The sequence below is a fragment of the Rissa tridactyla genome, chromosome 8, assembly GCF_028500815.1.
Source record: "Rissa tridactyla isolate bRisTri1 chromosome 8, bRisTri1.patW.cur.20221130, whole genome shotgun sequence".
In the NCBI taxonomy this organism is placed as follows: domain Eukaryota; kingdom Metazoa; phylum Chordata; class Aves; order Charadriiformes; family Laridae; genus Rissa; species Rissa tridactyla.
Window position 1 is genome coordinate 7768670 of NC_071473.1, and position 20011 is coordinate 7788680.

The window sequence follows — 20011 nt, forward strand, 5'->3', positions numbered from 1 at the left end:
CGATTCCTCCCCGTGTCACACGCTGGGGTTTGACGGGCACGTGGCTTCTGCTAGAGCTGCCCCCGTGCCCCACCGCCCTTGTCCCGCGGCCGACGGAAGGTGGGCAGCGTTGGACCAGTGCCCGAGCATCCCCGGGGCTGCCCTCCTCTGGGGGGTGTGGGTATCCAGGGGGAGCTCTGCGGGGTGCATGGTTCAGTGGCCGACTGGCTGGCTAGAGACCTCCTTTCCCCTGGGATGATGAAAAAAGAAAGCTTTTTATTTTCTCGAGTGCCACGTCTCCAGGGAGGCATCCCAAGCCGTTCCTGCACCACGTACTTCTGGGCTTGTGGGCATTGCCCCCGTGCCTGTCCCCATTCAGGTGCCAGGGCCAGTCCCTGAGGGATGCAGGGATGGGAGATGGGGGGATCGAGCTGGTTCATGCTAATTAACAAGCTCTGTGTTGTACAGGCAAAGCTGCTTATGGAGGTGGACCCCAGCTGCTGTATAAACAGAGCCCAGGTTATAAAATCAAGCAGGGTAAATTTTTAAGGGCTTACAACACGTTGAGTGGAAGGATCTGCCTAACCCTGTAAGCCTCTTCAGAAGGTGTATGGGTTTATGGTGGTGTCCGCTTGCGCTTCGGGCAGCGGTGCCCGGTGTTCCCTGCCCGCAGCACCCTGCGTGCCATCGGCTCAAGCCCCGGCTGCCTGCCCGAGGCTTTCACCGAGGGGGGGAAAAGTTCCCTCCTACGTCCTCTCCTAGCCTAAAATCCAGGTTTAAGTTTTCTGTGCTCTCACATCTCTGGGGAACGCAAAAGGCTTTCACACGGTCACTTAATGAACTGCCTTTTTGGTGGCAGAATTATCTTCACGAGGGTTAATCGTGAAGCCTCGTCCTCCCAGGCTTCCTGCGACGCAGCTGACACGTGAGCTACCAGGCAGAGGTTGCGCTCGGTGTCTAGAAGTGGTTTGCTGAGGGTTAAATGCAAGATGTTTTCAGTTTCAAGTACAATACATTTGCTGAAGCCTGTACCTAATCCCTTGCACTTAACTGATTGAATTAAATGAAGCTCCATTACTTGTCCACTTTTCTGGTATCGCTGAAGTTATCCGCGATGCTGTGAAATAACACACAATATTAGCCATTAATGCAACTGAAAGGTTCAATGTAATAGCTGTAGGAAGATTAATTTCAGGGGAAGGTAATGTATTGGCAGTTATGTTATAGCTCAGTTCTGACTCCACTCTTTATTTATTTACTTAGCTTCAGTGCCCTGAAAAGGTGTCTTTCCTAACGCCCGGGCACCTTTCCAGGCCGTTAAAAAGCCAGTCAGCTCAAATGACCGAGCCAGGAGCTATACCTCATCCCTAACCCTTAAACAATTAACCTGAGATGAAATTAAGCCAGCTGCTACTTGCCGTTGTCTTCTCCCCTTGCCTGTGTGGGTGCTGCTACTGAGGGTGCTGAGCCCCGGCACCCTCCTCTGCAGAGCCGTGATGCTCTGGGCTCTCCGTGCGGGAACAGCGCTGCCCACCCCAGCATCAGCCGTGGCTCTGCCCCACTGTGCCCATCGTCCCCTCCTGGTCCTGGTGGTGACATCCCTGTCTCCCTCCACTGGGGTTTCTCCAGCTGCCGGGGCAGGGCAGCGAGCAGCAGGCTGCTGCTGGGGCTCTGCGTTTGCTGCCCCGGCTTCCTCCGGTAGCCACAGCAACTTAAACCAATGCTGCCCGTGCCGCTTTGGGGACAGCGGGAGACGTTCTGTTGCTTAGTCTTGTCCCCCGCGTAACTTTGTGTTGTCTTAAAGTTGCTCTGCATTGGGCTGGAAAACTTAGATTTGATCAGGGCTTTCAGAATTGCCTCATCTTGCGTGGAAGACAGCCAGAAATACCAAATCCTTGGTCTGTCTCAGCCATTTGTTCCAGTGGTTGATCCTATCTCCCTATTGAGAAGTTGTTTCTCATATGAATTTGTTTGGCTTTGACTTCTCTAGACTTTTGTTGGAGTCCCGGAGCCCTGTTTGCAAGGTGCCTGTGCAAGACCGCAAACAGCGTCTGGGATAAACTGGGCTTTCCTGGTTTTGCCCGTTCTGCTGAAAAGTCTGCCGTTGGTTTTAAGAAAGCTCGAAATATTAAAGTATACCCTAAGCAGCTTGATTCCCTAGGGGCGTGCTGGGGAGGGGTTGGTGCCAGAGCACAAAGGTGTTTAGTGGGTAGTCTTAATGTAGATGGCAATCACGGGTGGGTTTTTTTTCCTGCTTTCCCCCACTGGGTTGATGCGGAGGTTGAGTAGTGTCCAGCCCTTGTGTGGGTTCTTATGTACCAATTTCACCTGGTGTTTTCTATGCTAAGATCAAGTTATTTGAAAACAATAAATCCTCAGACGTGGCTTTTTCATTGTTATGGCAACACGTATAAAGAGTAAAAAAAACTGGATCTTGGCGACTGTTGGAAAAGGTCCACATCAGTCGGTGGCAGTTGACTGAAGTCCATTAACAGCACCTCCGAAGCCAGCTGGCATGTGAAATGCGGAGAGCGGTGGTGCCTTGCCAATATTTGATGCAAGTTTATAATCTTTATCTTTTATTTTCCTCCTAGGATCCCCGGAGCAAACACAAATTTAAAATCCACACGTACTCCAGCCCCACCTTCTGTGACCACTGCGGGTCGTTGCTGTACGGGCTCATTCACCAGGGGATGAAATGTGACAGTAAGTGACATAACTGGTGGCTGCGGTTGCAGCAGTGGGGGACTCTGGCACCCCGAGGTCCTGGGCAGGGATTCCCAGCCTGGCTGAGAGCCCGTCCCCTCTTGCCACCGCTGTGAAGCACACTGCTGGCACCTAAGGGGCTGGGCACAAGTTGGGCACCTTCTGCCCACTTGTGGGGAGCCCCCGTGAGTCCTGCAGTGAGAGGGGAGGGAAAAGCATCTGGCCTGGGGGGTGATCCTGCCTGATAACCCCCAGGAGCGTCACCTGCATCCCTCCGGCAGCGTCACCCGCATACCCCCCCCGGCAGCATCACCTGCATCTTCCCCAGCAGCATCACCCGCATCCCCCCGGCAGCATCATCTCCAGTTCTCCGTTTTCTGTAGCGCCGGCTCCGACTGACACCCTGTGGCCGAGGCGGTGCCTGCTGCGGTGACACAGCCTCTCCAGAACACAAGCCTGACCTCGGGCACAGGAGTACAGAGAGGAGAAAACAGGGGGATAAAAGAGGAGGGAGAGGATGGGGAGAGATACCAGTTATTTTCCAAGTTAATCTTGTACATTCCTATTTAAAAGGACTGTGAATATACAGCGTCTGCAGGGAACAGCAGACTCTGCTGCTCACCATGTGCTGGCTTTCTCATAAATATAGAAGCTTGCCGACTGTTGTGGGAACAGTGTATTCATTATCACCTTTAAAATGTTACCAAGTGGAAATGAATTTCTTTAAAATATAATTTTTTATATTTATTTATTTTATATATATAAATTCTCATGCATGTATATATGTATACACATACGCAGGTAATTTTTAACGCCCCTTATCGGCTCCTGGTGAATCCGGCTGAATACCCAGGATTGCGCCATTGGTGTGACGGAAGAGAAATTGGATAAATCAGCAAAACCCAAGTAATTAGAGTAAGGGCTAAAAGCCCTGTAATCTCTGTAGGCAGGACCCAGAACTGCTGGTGCTGGTGGGTCCCTGTGTCTGGGCAGGGCTTTGCTGGAATCTCCAGCTGCTTTTGAAGGTCCATTTGCTGCATGTTTATCCCAGAATCCCTCACAAACATCCCCATTTAAAAGGAGGATAATTTCTTCCCCCCGCCCCATCCCCTCTGAGCACCCCGTGGGCTTTGGCAGAGGTGACAGAAGCGCCGAACACCCCTTTCTTTCTCTCCGCCCCACAGCCTGTATGATGAACGTGCACAAGCGCTGCGTGATGAACGTCCCCAGTCTGTGCGGGACAGACCACACCGAGCGTCGGGGACGGATATACATCAGGGCTGACATCGAGAAGGATGTGCTCACCGTTGTAGGTAGGTGCGCGACCCAGGTACAAACCCTACACAGGAGGTTGCCCGGTTGCCCCTTGGTGAGTCCGGGGGGTGCAGTGCCCAGTGTCTGGTCAGGACCAGGCATGTGGCAGGGCAGGACAAGGCTTTGAGCCTTCTCCAGGCACGCTCCTGTCCTCTGGCAAGCACAGGTTGGCGTTCCGGGGGCTATCTGGAGCTTTTGCCAGTTACAGACTTTTCAAACTGCTTTTTAAATCATGTAAAATTTCAGCATCCTGAGGAGGGAAGGCAGAAAGTTCCTGCCTTTAGCTATGCCGTGTGAAAACGTCTGTTCGTGTTGTGCTGTCTGTGTGATGGTGAACGTCCATTTCCTGCTGCTCTTTCCATGCCGTTAATGGTGCCTGGGTCCGTGCAGGTCTCAGTGGGATGATCCTTTTATCTGACTAGAGCTTTGCAACCTTCTAGGGTAAATATTGCTTAGATGTTAGGAAGAAATTCTTTACTGTGAGGGTGGTGAGGCACTGGCCCAGGTTGCCCAGAGAAGCTGTGGCTGCCCCATCCCTGGAGGTGTTCAAGGCCAGGTTGGACGGGGCTTGGAGCAACCTGGTCTGGTGGGAGGTGTCCCTGCCCAGGGCAGGGGGGTTGGAACTAGGTGGTCTTTAAGGTCCCTTCCGACTCTTAACCAGTCTATGATTCCACCAATTTGGAGACTCCACGGCCTCCCCCTCTATCCGAGGGGTGTGCTGCCTTCCCGTGTGGTTCTCAGAGGCTGCTGGGGCAGGCTGTCCCTGCCGTGTGGTCGTACACTGTGGGGCACAGAGGGACATCAGCCCCTCCCCACTGCTGTGGTGAAGATAACCATCGTTCTTCACATTTCCTTGCTGTTTCCCAGCCCCAATGGAGAGCTGGAGCACAGCGTAGCGCTCACACGGCAGGCTGCTGTAAATCTCCGCAGGGCTGGCGTGGATTCCACCACCCCAGCGATGGGTGGCAGGGAAGGAGACATCCCGCGAGAGCCTGTCCCCAGGGGAGGCGCAGAGTGGCAGTGCCATCTCGCAGTGTCCACCTCCGGGGATGCACCAGGCGGTGGGAGACGGGGCCGGAGGAGGCTGCAGGCAGCCGGGAAGTGCCGGGCTCAGCAGAGACCCCTGCCCCGAGTGTCCCAGGGACCCCGTGGCCACCTGTGAGGAAATCCATTGTCCCCCATCCCAGTTTCCTCTGTCCTGGAACTCCTCCGTTCTCGGATTGTGGCAGGAAACAGGATTATCCCGTCTCTAAAGGCTTTTGCCGCTCGGATTTTGAGTTCCCAGAAGATATTGCTTCCCCCGTGACCTGTAAGCATCTCGTGAAACATAAGCCGTATTCTTGTAAAGCCTCCTGTCCCCTGCGTGGAGACGACCAGACTGAAGGTGTGACTCTCTCAGTCGGGTGCCGGCAGGGGGTGGGAGGCAGGGAGAGCTTTCCATGGGCAGGGCAGGCAGCTCGCGGAAGAGCCGGGGTTTGTCTCGGGAAGGCTGAGCCCGCTGCCGAGCCGAGGAAGGAGGTTTCTGCCCACGCTGGGTAACCAGGCGGCTCTGGGCGGTGACGGTCTCTGCAGGGGGCTGCTGAGCTGTTCACGGTTATTCACGGGATGAGTTGAGACCGTGGGGTGTAAAATGCCACGTCCCTGCCCACGCTGCAAAGGTCAGACCCCCTCTGAGTGGGCCCCGGGGGGTACCAGGCTGATGACACTGATAACAAGGACCTTCTCTGTCATCCCACCAGCTTTGGCTGGCTCCTCCTGGAGAAGTCTGGTTTCCAGCATCCTGCAGCATGGCTGGGCTGGCAGCAGGAGATGCCGCAGCATCCATGGGGTTCGCTTCAGTGGGATGGGGTCAGCTCTGGGGCATCACGCTGTGCTCATCAACTCTAAGGGGTGCTTTATCCCGCGGGGAGAGTGTGGGGCTGTCGAGGTCTCGCTCCTCTGGGCTGGCTCCTTCTCGCTTGGGAGGGCAGGCTCGGCAGAGCGCATCCGAACAGAGCCACCTACAACGCGTGTGATCCCAGCGCGGGGGGTGGGGGGCTCCAGCCCTACCTGCCCCTTCTCTGCTTCTGCAAGGGGTGGCCCGAGCTCGTCCCCCCCAGGGTGGTGGGAGACCAAGGGGAGCGTTGGTCTGTGATGGGCACGGCAGCTCCTCCGCCTCGCAAAGGTGCCCGATGCGGGGGGGCAGGTGGTGGCATGAGTGACCCCCAGCCTCACATAAGGAAACACTGTGATCTGGGAGTGTGGAGAAGAGCCAGGGTCCTTTCTGGCCTAGAGAGCGCTCAGAAATGTTTTCAAGAAAAATACCAAGTGTTTGAAAATATTAATGAAAAACTGAAAAAAGTTGTGGGGTTTTTTGGTTTTTATTTGTCCTTAAAGGAGAGCTTCAACAAACCACACAGAACTTTTTTTCAGAGAAGTCCATCCCTGCTTCCCGGGCACCTTCCCTGCAGGGGATGATGCGGGACTGGTACCCAGCCTCCCGTCAGAGGCCAAGGGGGCGCAGAGCTCGCCCTCCTGCTGACACCAAGGGCTCCTTGGCACCGGAGCCCTGTTCCCATAGCTCCGAAGGCAGAGGAGAAACTCCCCCGGCCCCTTTCTGTGCAGCTGGATTTTCTTTTCTTCAGCTGGGGTTTGAAAGACTGTTTTATTTCTGGCCCTTTATGGAGGTGTTGGTGAAAACATGTCATCTGTTGGCTTTTCCAGAAAGGCAGGGAAACGTACTGTGCTCTCCAGCTCTGCCGCATAGCTGACGAAGGAGTGGGAGCACTTGGAGAGAGGAGAGCCTGCGCGCTGGCTGCCGAAGTGGGGAGCCCTGCCTCCCCTCCTGCCCCTCCAGGCAGGCCGTGAGGGGATTGGGATTTTCACTCCGGAGCTGGGAGGGGAAGTGGAAAGGTCTGCTGGGACCCAAAGCAAACATGGGTACCCAGCCCTCGGGAGATGTGGGAGCCGTGCAGCCCGCAGGCTGGGCGCTGGAGTTTGCTTGGTTTGGCTCCTCTCCGGGGGGTCAGCAGAGATTTCCATTCCCCCAGCGACTGTTTGCTTCAAAAAGGCAAAGCCCTCAGATAACGACTGGGTTTGTGTTGTCAGGGAGAGGCCAGATGCTGAAAAATCGGCCCTTGAGTTGTGGCCCAGGGCTTGTTGCAGAGGTGGCAGAAGGCACGGCAGAGGGGTGGTCTGGGTTTGAGCGGCTGGGGGCTTCATGTACAGAGTGGTACGGGGGGGTCCGGCTGGGCTGGAAGAGCCGTGACGTGGCTGGCGGCTGCGCCTGGAGACAGCGGCTCAGAGGGGTCTGTGCCACTGACTGCCACCTGTGTCTCTTCCTGCTGGATGTTTTAGTGATAAGACGAAGGATAACGGCTTCAAATTGGAAGAAGGTAGATTTAGATTAGATATCAGGAAGAAATTTTTCACTCTGAGGGCAGTGAGCCCCTGGCCCAGGTTGCCCAGAGAAGCTGTGGCTGCCCCATCCCTGGAGGGGTTCAAGGCCAGGCTGGATGGGGCTTGGAGCCACCTGGTCTGGTGGGAGGTGTCCCTGCCCAGGGCCGGGGGTGGAACAAGATAATCTTTAAGGTCCCTTCCCAACCGAACCATTCTAGGATTCTATTCTACGACCTGCCTCCACCACCAGGAGGATTCTGTTCTACGGCCTGTGGCCCGTGGGGGCACGGCCAGAGGGTGACTCCCGCAGGGGACCCGTCCCGGCACGGGGAGGCAGCAGGCTGAGACGGTGGGCAGGCTTCTGCTGGAACAGATTTCTGGTGGAAAATGCCCTTTCCACGTTTTCTGCAGAAATTTCAGTTTGGGGCGGGCAGGGGGTGGATTTCTGTGGAGGGTGGGAGTGACAGCGCGGCAACGGAAGGGTGGGTGGCGGAGGGGTGGGGAGGCAGCGCTGGCTGGGGGGGCGAGCCCCACTGCCAGGGGGCTCATTTTGGGGGAGTTTGGGGTCACAGCTGGAAGCCCAGCTGCTTGCCTGCCCACTTGCTCTTCCAGCAAGTGCTGTGGGGCTGGAAGCTGTTCAGGATGGAGACGATCTCTGGCAATTAATTGTCGAAGCACAAATGAGCACAGAGACTAGCGAGAGAGGGCGAAGAGGTTTCTACGAAGCAAGGAGATCAGGTCTGAGCGGCAAGATAAGAAACCAACTTAAAGACGGACCTTGTCCAGCTTTGTGGATGGGGTTTCGTGGCCCAAGGGACGAAGCCCCTGTTTTCGAGGGGCTTTCCGTGGTGCCCGGGCACCTTTGCTCCAAGCTGCATGGTAAAATGCGGGTTCTGGTGTTGCGGCAAGATCTTCTCTCTGTCCCACCAGGTGTGGAGACCCTCGCCCAGATATTTAGTAAGCTTTCCCGTGGCAAAGAGCATCACAGCCGTAGTGTTAGGTGTGAAGGGTCCCGAAGCGCTTGGCTGGGCAGGGACAAGCGCCTGCAGGTGGCGGCACAGGCACGGCCAATGCAGAGCAGCGACTTAATGCTTTTATTTTTTCATCGACTTGACACATTTGACAAGAATTTGCCATATGCTTTTTGGCAGCGTGTTTTTCTTTTCTCTCTCTTTCTTTTTCTGATATTTTTTAAACTTTTTTTTTTTTTTTTTTCTTTGAAAAGGGAACCTTTTACTCCCAATGGAAGGCGTGGCTTTTTGGTTAAACGAAGTGTGGTTGTCCGAGAATGGCTTGTTTGCTTAGCTAGGACCCTGAAAAATTGGGTCTATTTGCATTCCCCTTTTTGAAGATGACCGTGACTTGCCCCAGCAGTGTTTCTCCCCGCTCACGCTCTGTTATCCGAGACCTCCTCTGCGTGACGGCAGCAGGTAGGAGATGCTGCTGCTACCAGCGCGGTGAATGCTCACCATCTTCGGCTCACAAAATGAAAACCAATAGAGATGGAAGCGTGTTTAAACATAACACAACCTCTCACTGGGAACCTTACCGCCACAAGGTGTGGGTTTGACCCCAAACCGTACCTCGGTGTAGGGAGAGAGCGGGTGTTTTGCGGGGATGGAGCAGTCCCGGGACTGGCAGTAGGCTGGCTGTCCTTCAGCCAGGGTTGTGCTCACGCTTTGCTTTTTTATAGCGCTTGGCACAGCGCGGGCCTGCCTACGGCACGGTCTGCCAGACATTAAGATTGTAAAAATTATAATAGTAACATGAGAAAGATCAAAATTTCAATAGTTTTAACCTGTTCTTAGTTCTGAAAAACCAGGGCAAACCTCAGAGCTGTCGGGTAGGAGACTCGTGAGAGCATCTGTATCAGTTCCTGGGGGATCGATGAGGGTTTGGGCTGTGGCCCCTGGAGTGTCAGGGGATTGAAATTCAGTAGATTACTCAAAATCCACAAAACGTTCCTGGGACAGCCCTGTCTGTCTCTTAGTGAGGTTGACTTCCATTGCGTGTAATTTAGTAAGCCGGCAGCGTCGTCCCTGGCTGATGCTGCTCGGAGGGCAGCGGGGAGAAGCTGGGTGGTGGGGACCAGCCCCGGTGCAGCTCTGCGAGGTCGAGTACAGCTGGTGGAGCGATGGACTGGGGGTGACAGGCGATGGGGTCCAGCACAGCCGCAGCTTTGGCTGGTCTGCAGGGCTGTGCCCCGAGCAGCAGCGGGAACCTGCAGCGCTGCCCCTCCTAATTAGCTTTGGCTCTGTGGTGTTAATGACTCCATTATGTTCGGGGAGAGGCTCTGTTACAGCTCCTTTTCATGCCATACATTGAATGTAATTGTATAATGGGTGCACGAGTGAGTGGAGCTTTGTGCGCTGCCGTCGGAGCCCTGCATTGCCATCGTCTCCCGCTGCTCAGGGGTGGCTGAAGCACCGGGATTTATTGGTGTTCACAGGGATTAAAAAGGTTTGGCTTTTTATATATTGGCTTTTTATAAATGGCACCTTCCTAATGCCTGTGGCTTTGTGCCGTCGGCGCGGTGAGGCTGTGGAGCGTGTCCCCCCCAGCTCCGCGCTGGGGACAAGGCTCGCAGCTCCACCAGCCAAAGGCGGTTTCCAAAACGCAGGAGGTTTCAGAGGGCCTTGTTAATTAGGGCACAAAACAGCCTGCGCCTCATCCAGCAAAGCACTTAGATACGTGCTCTTGGCAGGCGCATCTCTTCTGAAGCATCCACGCCAGCTGCATGGGGGGCTGCGATCGCCAAGAGCCCAGGGGTGTGAGCGATGCTGGGACAGCCCCGACCCCTCGCTGCCTCCCCTCTGGGACACCGGGGGGTTCGCTTCGTGCAAAGGGACAAAACCAGCTGCAGGTGACATCCCTGGCTCGGGCACACTCCTCTTACGGGCTTGGTTTGGCTGTTGGTCACCGGCACAGACCGTCCTGCGCGGCGTGGGGGTGGGAGGCAGGCTCTGGCTGAGAGCCTAATTAGCCGCGATGGATTTGAGCAGCAGAAGTGTGGCTGGGTGTCCGGCATTTCTGGGCGCTTGGGCTGGCTGAAGTTCAAAGCGCTTTTCTTCAGCGCTGAACAGACCCCACCAGGGTGTCGTGGTTTAACCCCAGTCAGCAACTGGGAGCACGCAGCCGCTCGCTCGCTGCCCCCCTTCCCTCCCCCCTGTGGGATAGGGAGAAGAGGGACAAAAGGAGGGGAAAGGGGGAAAAAAAGACTCCTGGGTTTGAGATAAAGACAGTTTAATAGAACACTAATGGAAGAGGAAAATAATAATGATAGTAGTGGTAAAAGAATATACAAAATAAAGTGATATAACACAAGTTGCTTTCACAACCCAGTCATCGGTTGCCCAGCCTGTCCCAGCGGGGACCGGAAGCATTTTATTTTAAAAAAAAAAAAAAAAAAGGGCAGGAAGTTCCTCTGTTAAAAACTGCAAGTTTTATTTGCATGTAATACCAGCCATTCTGCGGTTTCGGAGATGGCCTTTAAAGATTTGGGGGTTATTTCCCTGCTTCCCCCGGCCAACCCCCATTTCTCTACCGAGCGTGACGCCCGTGGTACGGGACATGCCTTTGCCCAGCTTGTCCTGCCTGTGCTCCCCCTCAGCTTCCATGGCAAGCTGAAAAAGTCCTTGGCTAACGTAGACATCGCTTAGCAGCAACTAAAACAATACGTGTTATCAACATTATTCTCATACTAAATCCAAAACGCAGCAGCTGCGAGGAAGAAAATTAACTCTATCCCAGCTGAAAATGGGACGCCAGGGGATGAGTGCATGAGGCTGGAAAACCTGAAGTAGCGGGCCAGAAATGGCAGAATTTAGCAGCTCTGCTTGCTAAATGTGTTGTTTTAAATCGCAATAAAGCATCCTTGCAATCGGTGCTGTGCACGGCACTGCCGGGAGCAGGTCCCATGAGTGTCCTTGGAAGTGAGCGACCTGAAGTCCCGGGAAGCCATTCGGGGAGAAGTCTCTCCAGCTCTTTGGCTTCCTTACATCCATACCATGATTTTCGTAATGCGATATTTGGAGTCTCCTTCACTTTTGGAAGGGTGGATGGAAGTTCGAAGGGCGAAATGAGATCTCTGCTTCTGTCACCCAAACGGTGAAACGGCAAACTCCCGCTCGCAGCTTTGTCGTACACAGTCGGTAGCGTGGGCTGGGTTATTTAGCTTGAGCTGCGTGGCGAAAGAGAAGTCGTCTTTTGGGCCTGGTAAACAAAATTTGGGTACCTAGCAGTGCTCTGAGATGTGTGAAGTTGCCAAAGCAGGTTAATTCCCTTTGGGTGTTACTTAAAGATGCTTAATTGACTTGAGAACTTTTTATCCCAGTCGCTGAGGGAATCTGGTCTTTTATACCCAGCAAGTCTGCAGATACTTGTCTCTATTATTCCCTGCTCCGACGTTGTTACAACACTTGGCTTTGCCTTAAATATAAAGAGAGGATTCCCTGGAGCCGGTAGGTGTTGGTTTGTGTCCACAAGTTGCATCCTGCCAGCTCCGAGGGCAGCAATGCCGGGAGGATGGTACCGCTCTCCCTTGGCCCTGGAATCGACAGTAACACACGGTTTCTTCAGAAGCAAACAAGAAAAAAGAGACTTGTGAAGGTAACAGCAATCCCAGTACATGGGATGGCACACCCACACCCACGCGAGGTCTGGCTGGGATGCGGTGTGAGGATGCTGCGGAGTGGGACCGACGGGGGATGTGGGTCTCTGAACAGCGGCGGGAGGGAGGGAGACGCGATGGAGTGTGGCGGGGCATCGTCTGGCTGATGTTGGACAAGGGGAAATGTATATTCACAGTCAGTGTTCTGCTCTGGGCTTTGATCAAGTATCTTATTAGTGGGAAAAGACTGCTGAATAAAGTGGGAAATTGTAGCAAATTAAAATGTCATCAAGGCGTTGCACGTTTTTGCTTCCATAATAGAAAAGCTTCCCAATGCAGATTATTCTGAGCCTGTCATATTGAGGGACATGAATATTTGAGTTCGGGAAACAGAGGAGCGAGAGAATATGAAGGCTGGGCTTGGACTCCATTCGATCTGTTGCTTCTCCGAGAGACAGCGAGTTGCACGGAGGGCTCTGCTCCTGCATTGCTCCTCGCCGGTGGCGGAGAGCTGGCTGCTCCTGCCGCTCTGGTCAGGCAGGAGCTGTGGCCCCGCCGCGTGTCGGTGCATCCTGCCGTGTGTCGGTGCGTCCCGGCGGGGAGCTCCCTGCGCCAAGCTGGGGGTCAGGCAGTTAATCACTGATCTCAGGGAAGCAGTGGTCTACAGGGACTAAAATGGAGAAAAAACATGAAAGGGTTATGCTGCAAGTTCCAGGGTATGTGTGGGAGGTGGAGAATATTCAGCGTGTTTAGGTGACTTTGCCCTGTGTGCGTGTGAAAGCGGAGTGTGCCCTGTCCTCAAGGGCTGCTGGAGCCTGGGGACGATGTCGGGCTCCCTCTTCTCTCTTGGGAGTCTCTGCAACCTTCTGATGTCCCTGGTGGCTCCTGCGAAACTGAGACCCCCGTTAGGACCCGTGGGGACGCGGCGTCAGCTCAGGGTTACAGCCGATAGCCCTGTTGCGCCTGCGGCGTTGGCGGGGGCTGCCGGCACCGGAGCCTTGCTATTTACTGAGCTGATGAAGTAAAACATTGACCAAAACTGAAACCAATTATGCTGTGATTAGATAAACGAGCTGGAAGTGCGTTAATTAATAATCACCGGCCCAGGAAGATGCAGCCATAATGAGTCCTGTGCCTTTTGTATTGTATAAGTATGTGCAAATATATTCTTCTGCAGAGCATTAATTAAATGTTTTAAGGCACGAAGGTGTTAATCCAAGAGCTGGGTGCTCACTGGAATGCGGCTGCTCCCAGCTTGGGACGGTGGAGGGAGGAAGATGAGTCCTGTGGGTCAGGGCATTCCCTTCTCCAAAATCCTGTCCGAGAGGTGTGGAACAGGCGGTGCCACTGGCATGGCGCGGTGTTTTGCTGGCCAGGGCTCCGGTGAGGTGCTTGGGCTGGGTTGAGGTGGCTGAGCTCGGCTCTGACCTCTCCTTGCGATGAGCCGGGCTTTCAGAAGGGTTTTCCCCTGCGCTGGGCAATGTGAAGCAGAATTATCTGCAGAGATTATTATGCGTTGTAACGGCCTTCCTTTCTCAGAGATGAAGGTAAAGGATTTGGCAGCCAGTGTAAGCTGTCTTTAAGAGCTGGGTAGGAGTGGGTTTTGTTGTAGGCTTCTTTTTTTTTTTTTTTTTTTTTTTTTTTAAACATAAAAGTGAACCCCCATATGGCACTGTATATTTAGCAAAGAACTTTCTGGTCTTTATTTATCCAGCATATTAATCTTGCCTTCCCATGGAAACCTGGGTACCAGCCGTGAGCAGACACACGACCCCAGGCGGGTGATGGGGCCGGCTGCTGCCCTTTCGTCTGGGGCTGGGCAGCATCTCCCGTGCCCCCAGGTGTGGGGACCTTTGGGGCAGGGTCCCTTTGGAACCACCCCAGAGGTGGGGAGCAGAGCTGGGCTGTGGTCTGCATCAGCCGCTGGGGCACCAGCCCCTTTGCTTGATGTGGGGCTGGTTTTACCCCAGGTGAAACACCATCCTGGGAGCAGAGAGTCAGAAACCATCCTCTCGTGCCTGCCACCCCTTTGGCTGGCAGCGGAGCTCAGCAGGGCCATGCCATGTGATGGTGGGACTGACGGTGAAGCGGGTCTCCAGGAAGGCTTTCCTGGTGGAGACCTGCGGGAGTCTGATGACTCCTGCAGGAGTTAGATGACCTCAGAAGGTCCCTTCCAACCCCTGCCATTCTTTTGAGTCCATCCCATCGCTGGATCAGGTCGGGAAGGGGATGCCATCCACCCCGAGCACTGCATCCCTCCTGGATCCTGCAGCATTTGGCGGCTCTGGACCTTCCTGGCCCACTCCTCCAGGGTACAGCCCTCAATGGAGCTGGAGGAAGGGCCATGCCCTGCTCTTGCAGCCACTGGCAGCTTCTGGCTGTGACCTCCATGGCCAAAACCAGCTGCCTGAAAAAGGCTGTTGTTCACTCCTGCTTTGGATATTCCTTACAGTGATAGTTCTCCCCATGTTTTGCACTGGAGATGTGGGTGTCTGAAATAAGTGTCTCTTCCCAAGCCTGTTCCTGCAGTTACGGCTGACTGAGTAATTAAAAGATGTCGTCTGAATAATTTATTTGGAAACTACTGCAAATTTTGCAGAATAAATTATGCAAATATCGTTCAACCAGCTCGACCTGCCTTAGCCCTGCAAGCAGGTCACATCTCGTTCCCGTGGCAGTGGAGTGGTGGCCCTGGCCCCCAAACCCCCCCTAGAGCCGTGGAATTCCAGGACTTACCCATCGCCTTCCTGACCACAGCCTGAAACCAGGGTGGCTTCTCCTCAGCAGGCACCAGCTGCTGTAGCTGGGCTTGGTACCCAAAGTGATTTAAGACCGGCTGCTTTAAATGGGATCATAACATTCTTACTCATCACTATTAATAATGATGTTACTACTTCTTAATGATGCACAAAACTGTCAGGATATGACAGATGGAAAACTGTTTTATATCAAATTTGACTGTCAAAGAAACACCATAAGCGGTTGGAGAGCAGCACGTTTCCCCCGACACGAGGTATCACTACTACACTTCTTGAGTTTTTATTTTTCTTTCACTCAATTGTTGATTTCTGCTTGAAAAGTCGGAGAGTTACTTAAGGTCAAGCAGAAGTATTTTGTTTTTTAAATGAATAGATAAAATTATTCCCATTAATGAAATTTTTAGGTCTGCGTGCTGAGATAATAACATGAGGTAATCAAATCTCATGCTTCAGGGCATAAACTGATTGACTATGAGGGTCAGGAATTATTTTTCCTGTTTTTTAAAGAAGTGAACAATGGGACTGATAAATGACGAAGGCTTATTCATTTGTCTCCAGAGGATGTTGCTCTGGCCGTTCGGACGGTGAAACACGAAGCAAAGTCAGAGCGTTGATGCAGTGTGACATAATTTTGCATCCTCTCTCTCTCAGGGGACATTGTCCGGTTTGAATCCTGAGAGCCAGCGGCTCCTTCCAGCTCTTGGGTTAGTTCTGCTGGTCCCACAGCGGCTGTTGCCATCTGTCTTGGGGGGGGTGAGGAGTCCCCGGGGATTTCTGCTGACCCCCTTGGGGCAGATGAAGAGCAATGGTCACCAGCGTGGACCGTGCCGGCCCCAGATGCTTGGTGCAGGACCTCAGCGGGGGCTGGGGCAGGCACCATTCAGACCCCGGTACCACGACACCCCCGGTTTAAGTGGTCCTGCACCATAGCGAGTGGCAGTGGGGCTGTCTGCTTTAGACGTGGAGATGAGATCTTCCCCCAAGGCTCTGACATCTTCCTGTGCTGCGAAGGGTCAGGGTCATGGAAAATACGTTTTCATAATAATTTCAAAGCCAGGAAGGTAATGGAAGGCGGTAAAAGCTCAGCAGAGTTGCAGGGGGAGGGTATGAAGAATCTGCGGCAGAGCGGGACGCTTGCCTGCGGCGGGGAAGGCTGCGGTCGGAGCTGTGGTCGGACCAGCCAGGAGTTACAGATGGAGCCGAGCAAAGGGTAGGGGACGGTGGGATGTCTGATGGGGCTCTGGGCTGGGGGACAGGAGCACCGGGGTCCCACTACAAGGCACTTCCCACATCTGCAAACAGCCAAAGCAATTTCTGCTGTTCACAAACCCTGAGAAGACCGCTTGCCCTGCGGGCTCATTGCCACTCAGGTAGGGCCTCGGCAGGACCTAGTGCGGGACTTTTCCCTAGTATACTTCTGTGTTTTATAATTCAAGAACGTGGTTATAAAGATTGCCTTCTTTCCTATCAAAAAGGCACAGATAAAAGCTTATAATGGTGATGAGAAAATATGTATTCTTCTCCTCTGATAAGGGGTGAGGGAGAGGAAGGCATTCTGGCTGTATCAGTGCAGAGCCTTGGCGGGGCCCTTGGAAATTAAACTCATTACTTAAAAGATTTCACAGAGCAGATTGCAAGCCTTTCTGCTTGGATGGTACAAAGCTTTCCACAGAAGATTTTGACTGAGAGCCCAAATTAAGCCACAGAATAACCACTGTGCATCCTCTGAAGTGCAGAGCTGGTATTTATGTCCTTTTTTTTTTTTTTTTAAAAAAAAAAAAGCGACTCATTTATTAAATGGCACGTGAAGAGAATTGTCAGGACGTTACAGAAACGCAGTCATGCTGCTCATGTCACGGCAGGCAGCTCCAGGCGGAAGGAGGCGCGACTGTCGGGCTGCTCTCCCAAGACGTGGGGCCGTGCGGGTTCGTTATGCGGATGAGGTGGTTACGGAGCAGGTAACGCCGTCGCTCCGCCAGCCCTGGCACTGCTGCTATCTCTATCCATAGCAGGCCCGTGGAGGGATGGCCCACTGCAAAGCTGGCCCGAGCTCGGAGAGCAGCCTGTGCAGTACGTAACCAATCGCCGACAACCCGAGAAGCTTGAAAGCTGCTCAGGTCTGGTATTTTACTGTCCTCTGGAGATACCTGTTCACTGCTTAAAGAAATGTCGAGCCTTGGTCCTCTCTGGTACAGGAAGGGTGAATCCCTCCTCCTTGGGCATCTTCTCACGAGTGCTTTTAGGATGCTTCGGTGTCCTCAGCCCCCTCCCCGGGGACGATGGCAGATTGTGGAGCACTGCGTTGGGTCCCCAGGTCCTGGCGCTCGTCCCTCTGGGAAAACAACACTGCTGGTGCCCACGCAACCTGCGGGAGGGGACTGCCCTGGGGACCGGAGCCTCGCCACGTGTCCTCCCCTTCTTCCAGACAGCAAAGCCGCTTCTTGCGCGGGAGCACAGAAAGCTGTTTGCAAATGCCGATGCTGAGCAGCTGCTGCGGCTGCATCCCTGACCCCATCGACCGCTGGCAGGTCTCAACCTCCCCGCAAAGAGATCCGACCTGTCCTGTGGATGACGGCATCCACGGCAAGGTCACCATATATCACTTCTTCTAATGAAGTCATTCCTTCCCCTTCTGCCAGAGGGGCAGGAGGCGGCTCCGGCTCCCGTGGCTGCCTCGTCTCAGGAGTCTGAAGAATCTCTAGCGCTGCCGAATCGATAGGGCTGCCCGGGCACCTGTAATTGGGCAGCGGGCGATTCCCAGCGGGTTTGCCCCTCACTGTCTCGCGAGCTGCTGTCAAGGGTGTCATGTTTGATAAATGAGCTAGTTTATAAACACAGATTCGAATTTTGGCTACAAGCTTTAATGCCGTGGAGCCGGAAATTGGGTGATGCTTCAGGAGGACGGCAGTAGGTTGCAGATTTGGGGTCATTAACGTGCTTTTCAAAACTTATCTGGCTCCCAGCCTTGCATCAGAAATGATTTGGGAGCCAAGCGATTTTTTTTTACTCTTGCTGGCGTGCCGAAAGCATCTTCTAATGTCCTGCAGCACCGCACATGCAGCTGGAGTCCTCTCCTCCTCGGGATTATGGGGGTGTATGGGGTGATGCTCTGCCCCCGGTGAACCCTGTGGCAGAGCTGCTAGTGTGATCCGGTGGGATTTCAGGCAGCGCTGAGTTCCCGATTCCCGACATGGCACAACCCTCCATGCCTGATCCCCGAGGTGGGCACCAAACCTGGGGAGGTGACGGCCAAGGGGCTGCCGGCGGGCACCGTGCCGGCTGCCGAGGAGCCGGGTGGCTCCATCACCGCAATCCGTTGGGAGCAGGGAAGCCCCCACCGCGGCTCGGGCAGTGCTGCTTGCGCAGCCCTGGGCGGTTTGGGTGGGAGAACCTGCGGAAGCCCCCGGCGGAGCTGTGTCTGCTGGCCGCAGCGCAGGCGAGGGGAATTTTGCTCTGCATTTTCTTGCAAGCAGCTTTTCCCCCGGTTCTGGCTGCGCTCCGTCACGTCCCATCAGACTTTCCATCTCTGATATCTTTGCTCGGGCTGCAGGGAAGATAAGACCCTTCTCCCAGAAGACAGACCCTTTTGGACTTAATCTAGGGAAAGAGACTTAGATCAGCCTGCTTGTATTTAATTTGTCAAAGCTGCAATCCAATTACAAGCAGTCGAGGTTGCCGGCAGGTTTGCTCTCCCCTCTTCTGCTCCTTGTTCTGGTCCTGCTCCCTGGAGGAGACGCTCCGGCTCCTGGCACCGGGATGCTGCTGCCGGCATCCCCCCGGTCCCTCAGGGACGTGGCTGCTGAGCCCGAGGGGACCCTAAAGGAGAGTCTGGCACTGGATCCAGCCGCTGTGCCGGTGCTTTCTGGTGCCTGCCCTCCCCAGTTCGCGGCTCTTCCGTTGCTACTTCCACTCTCCATGGAAAGCACCATTCCCGGGCTCCCACCTCGCCCAAACAGAAGGTGCAGATCACCGCAATTCTCCCTACCAAGGTGCAAGAGGAAACCAAGCAGCTTTAAACTCTTTAAAACTGACAGCAAACAACGAATCATCCTGTTAGAAAGTGAAAATAACCTCTTGAGTTGATCCTTCATCCTCCCTCGTCCATTAGAGCTGCGTTTGCCTTGCGTTGGTAACTGTATTTCGTTGCTCATGTACTGGCCATGTCTGCACATACTGAGTTTTTTATCACGTTTTTCACACTGACCGTTGGCACACAAGGAAGTTGCCTATTGTTGAGTATTTTTATGATTTCAATACTGAATTCAATCCTTTTTCTCCTCCCCAGTAAGAGATGCTAAAAACCTAGTTCCTATGGATCCTAATGGCTTGTCAGATCCCTACGTGAAGCTTAAACTAATCCCTGACCCCAAAAACGAAAGCAAACAGAAGACCAAAACGATCAAGTGCTCCCTGAATCCTGAGTGGAACGAGACATTTAAATTGTAAGTACAAGAAAAATGTTTAAACTTGTAGACTGATTTTTCTCACCCCTAAGAATTAATGTGATTGTATTTGCTCTGATTTAATTATTCAGAGACATTAAGCTGATTCAACTGAGAAGTAATTCTTTTCGGCCCTGTAAGTGTGACTCAGAAGCACTCAAACCTCTGCCCTGACCCCTGATCAGAGCCGAGCGTTTCAGGGCAGGAACTCTGCATTCTGCGTTTGAAACAGATGCAGTCGGGAAATTAAATGTCCGAGAGCTGAATGGTCATTGAAGACCATCCCTTCATTTTATATCCGAGGAGTGTGGAGGGCACAGTGGTGTAGCGATGGCTTCCAGAATAAAACCGTCCCTTTTTCTCTCCTCTCTTCCAGCCAACTGAAAGAGGCCGACAAAGACAGGCGGTTGTCCGTGGAGATTTGGGACTGGGATCTGACCAGCAGGAATGATTTCATGGGCTCCTTGTCCTTCGGGATTTCCGAGCTGCAGAAGTCGGGAGTCGATGGATGGTAAGAGTTGCAATTGTTTTGAAAATACTGCGGGCGAAAAGCAGTCCTGATCTTTTTGTGCGCTACGGGGGACGCGGCAGCCCCTGGTACTTCACCAGTGCCCTTCTGTTCGAGGACCACCAGGCGCGTTGGCTCCTGTGTGAGGTGCTGCTCCACCTCTCGGACTGGTGAGAATCGCTGGTGCTGTGGTGGGCTGTGGGGTGTCAAGGGGACACCCAGAGGTGCCAGGACAGCGTCTGGGTGCCCTGCACGGCCTGGCTTTTTGTCACCTCCTCGGTGTCCTCTAGCCCCTTGCAGGGTTGCTCGGGGGGCT

The 20011-nt window shown here is 53.8% G+C and overlaps 1 protein-coding gene across 3 annotated transcripts in view; it reads left to right on the top strand.

Moving 5' to 3' along the window:
* The window catches only part of PRKCB (protein kinase C beta), a 143205-nt gene that overhangs the window by 66804 nt on the left and 56390 nt on the right, over positions 1-20011 (top strand). For all 3 annotated transcript variants that reach the window (XR_008468087.1, XM_054212127.1, XM_054212126.1), the window contains exons 4-7: positions 2574-2685; positions 3870-3998; positions 19031-19187; positions 19564-19698. Coding sequence is in view for 2 of the 3 variants with exons in the window: in XM_054212127.1 (XP_054068102.1) it covers positions 2574-2685; positions 3870-3998; positions 19031-19187; positions 19564-19698 (533 nt within the window). In the remaining variant the exon portion in view is untranslated. The remainder of the gene's footprint in view (positions 1-2573; positions 2686-3869; positions 3999-19030; positions 19188-19563; positions 19699-20011) is intronic.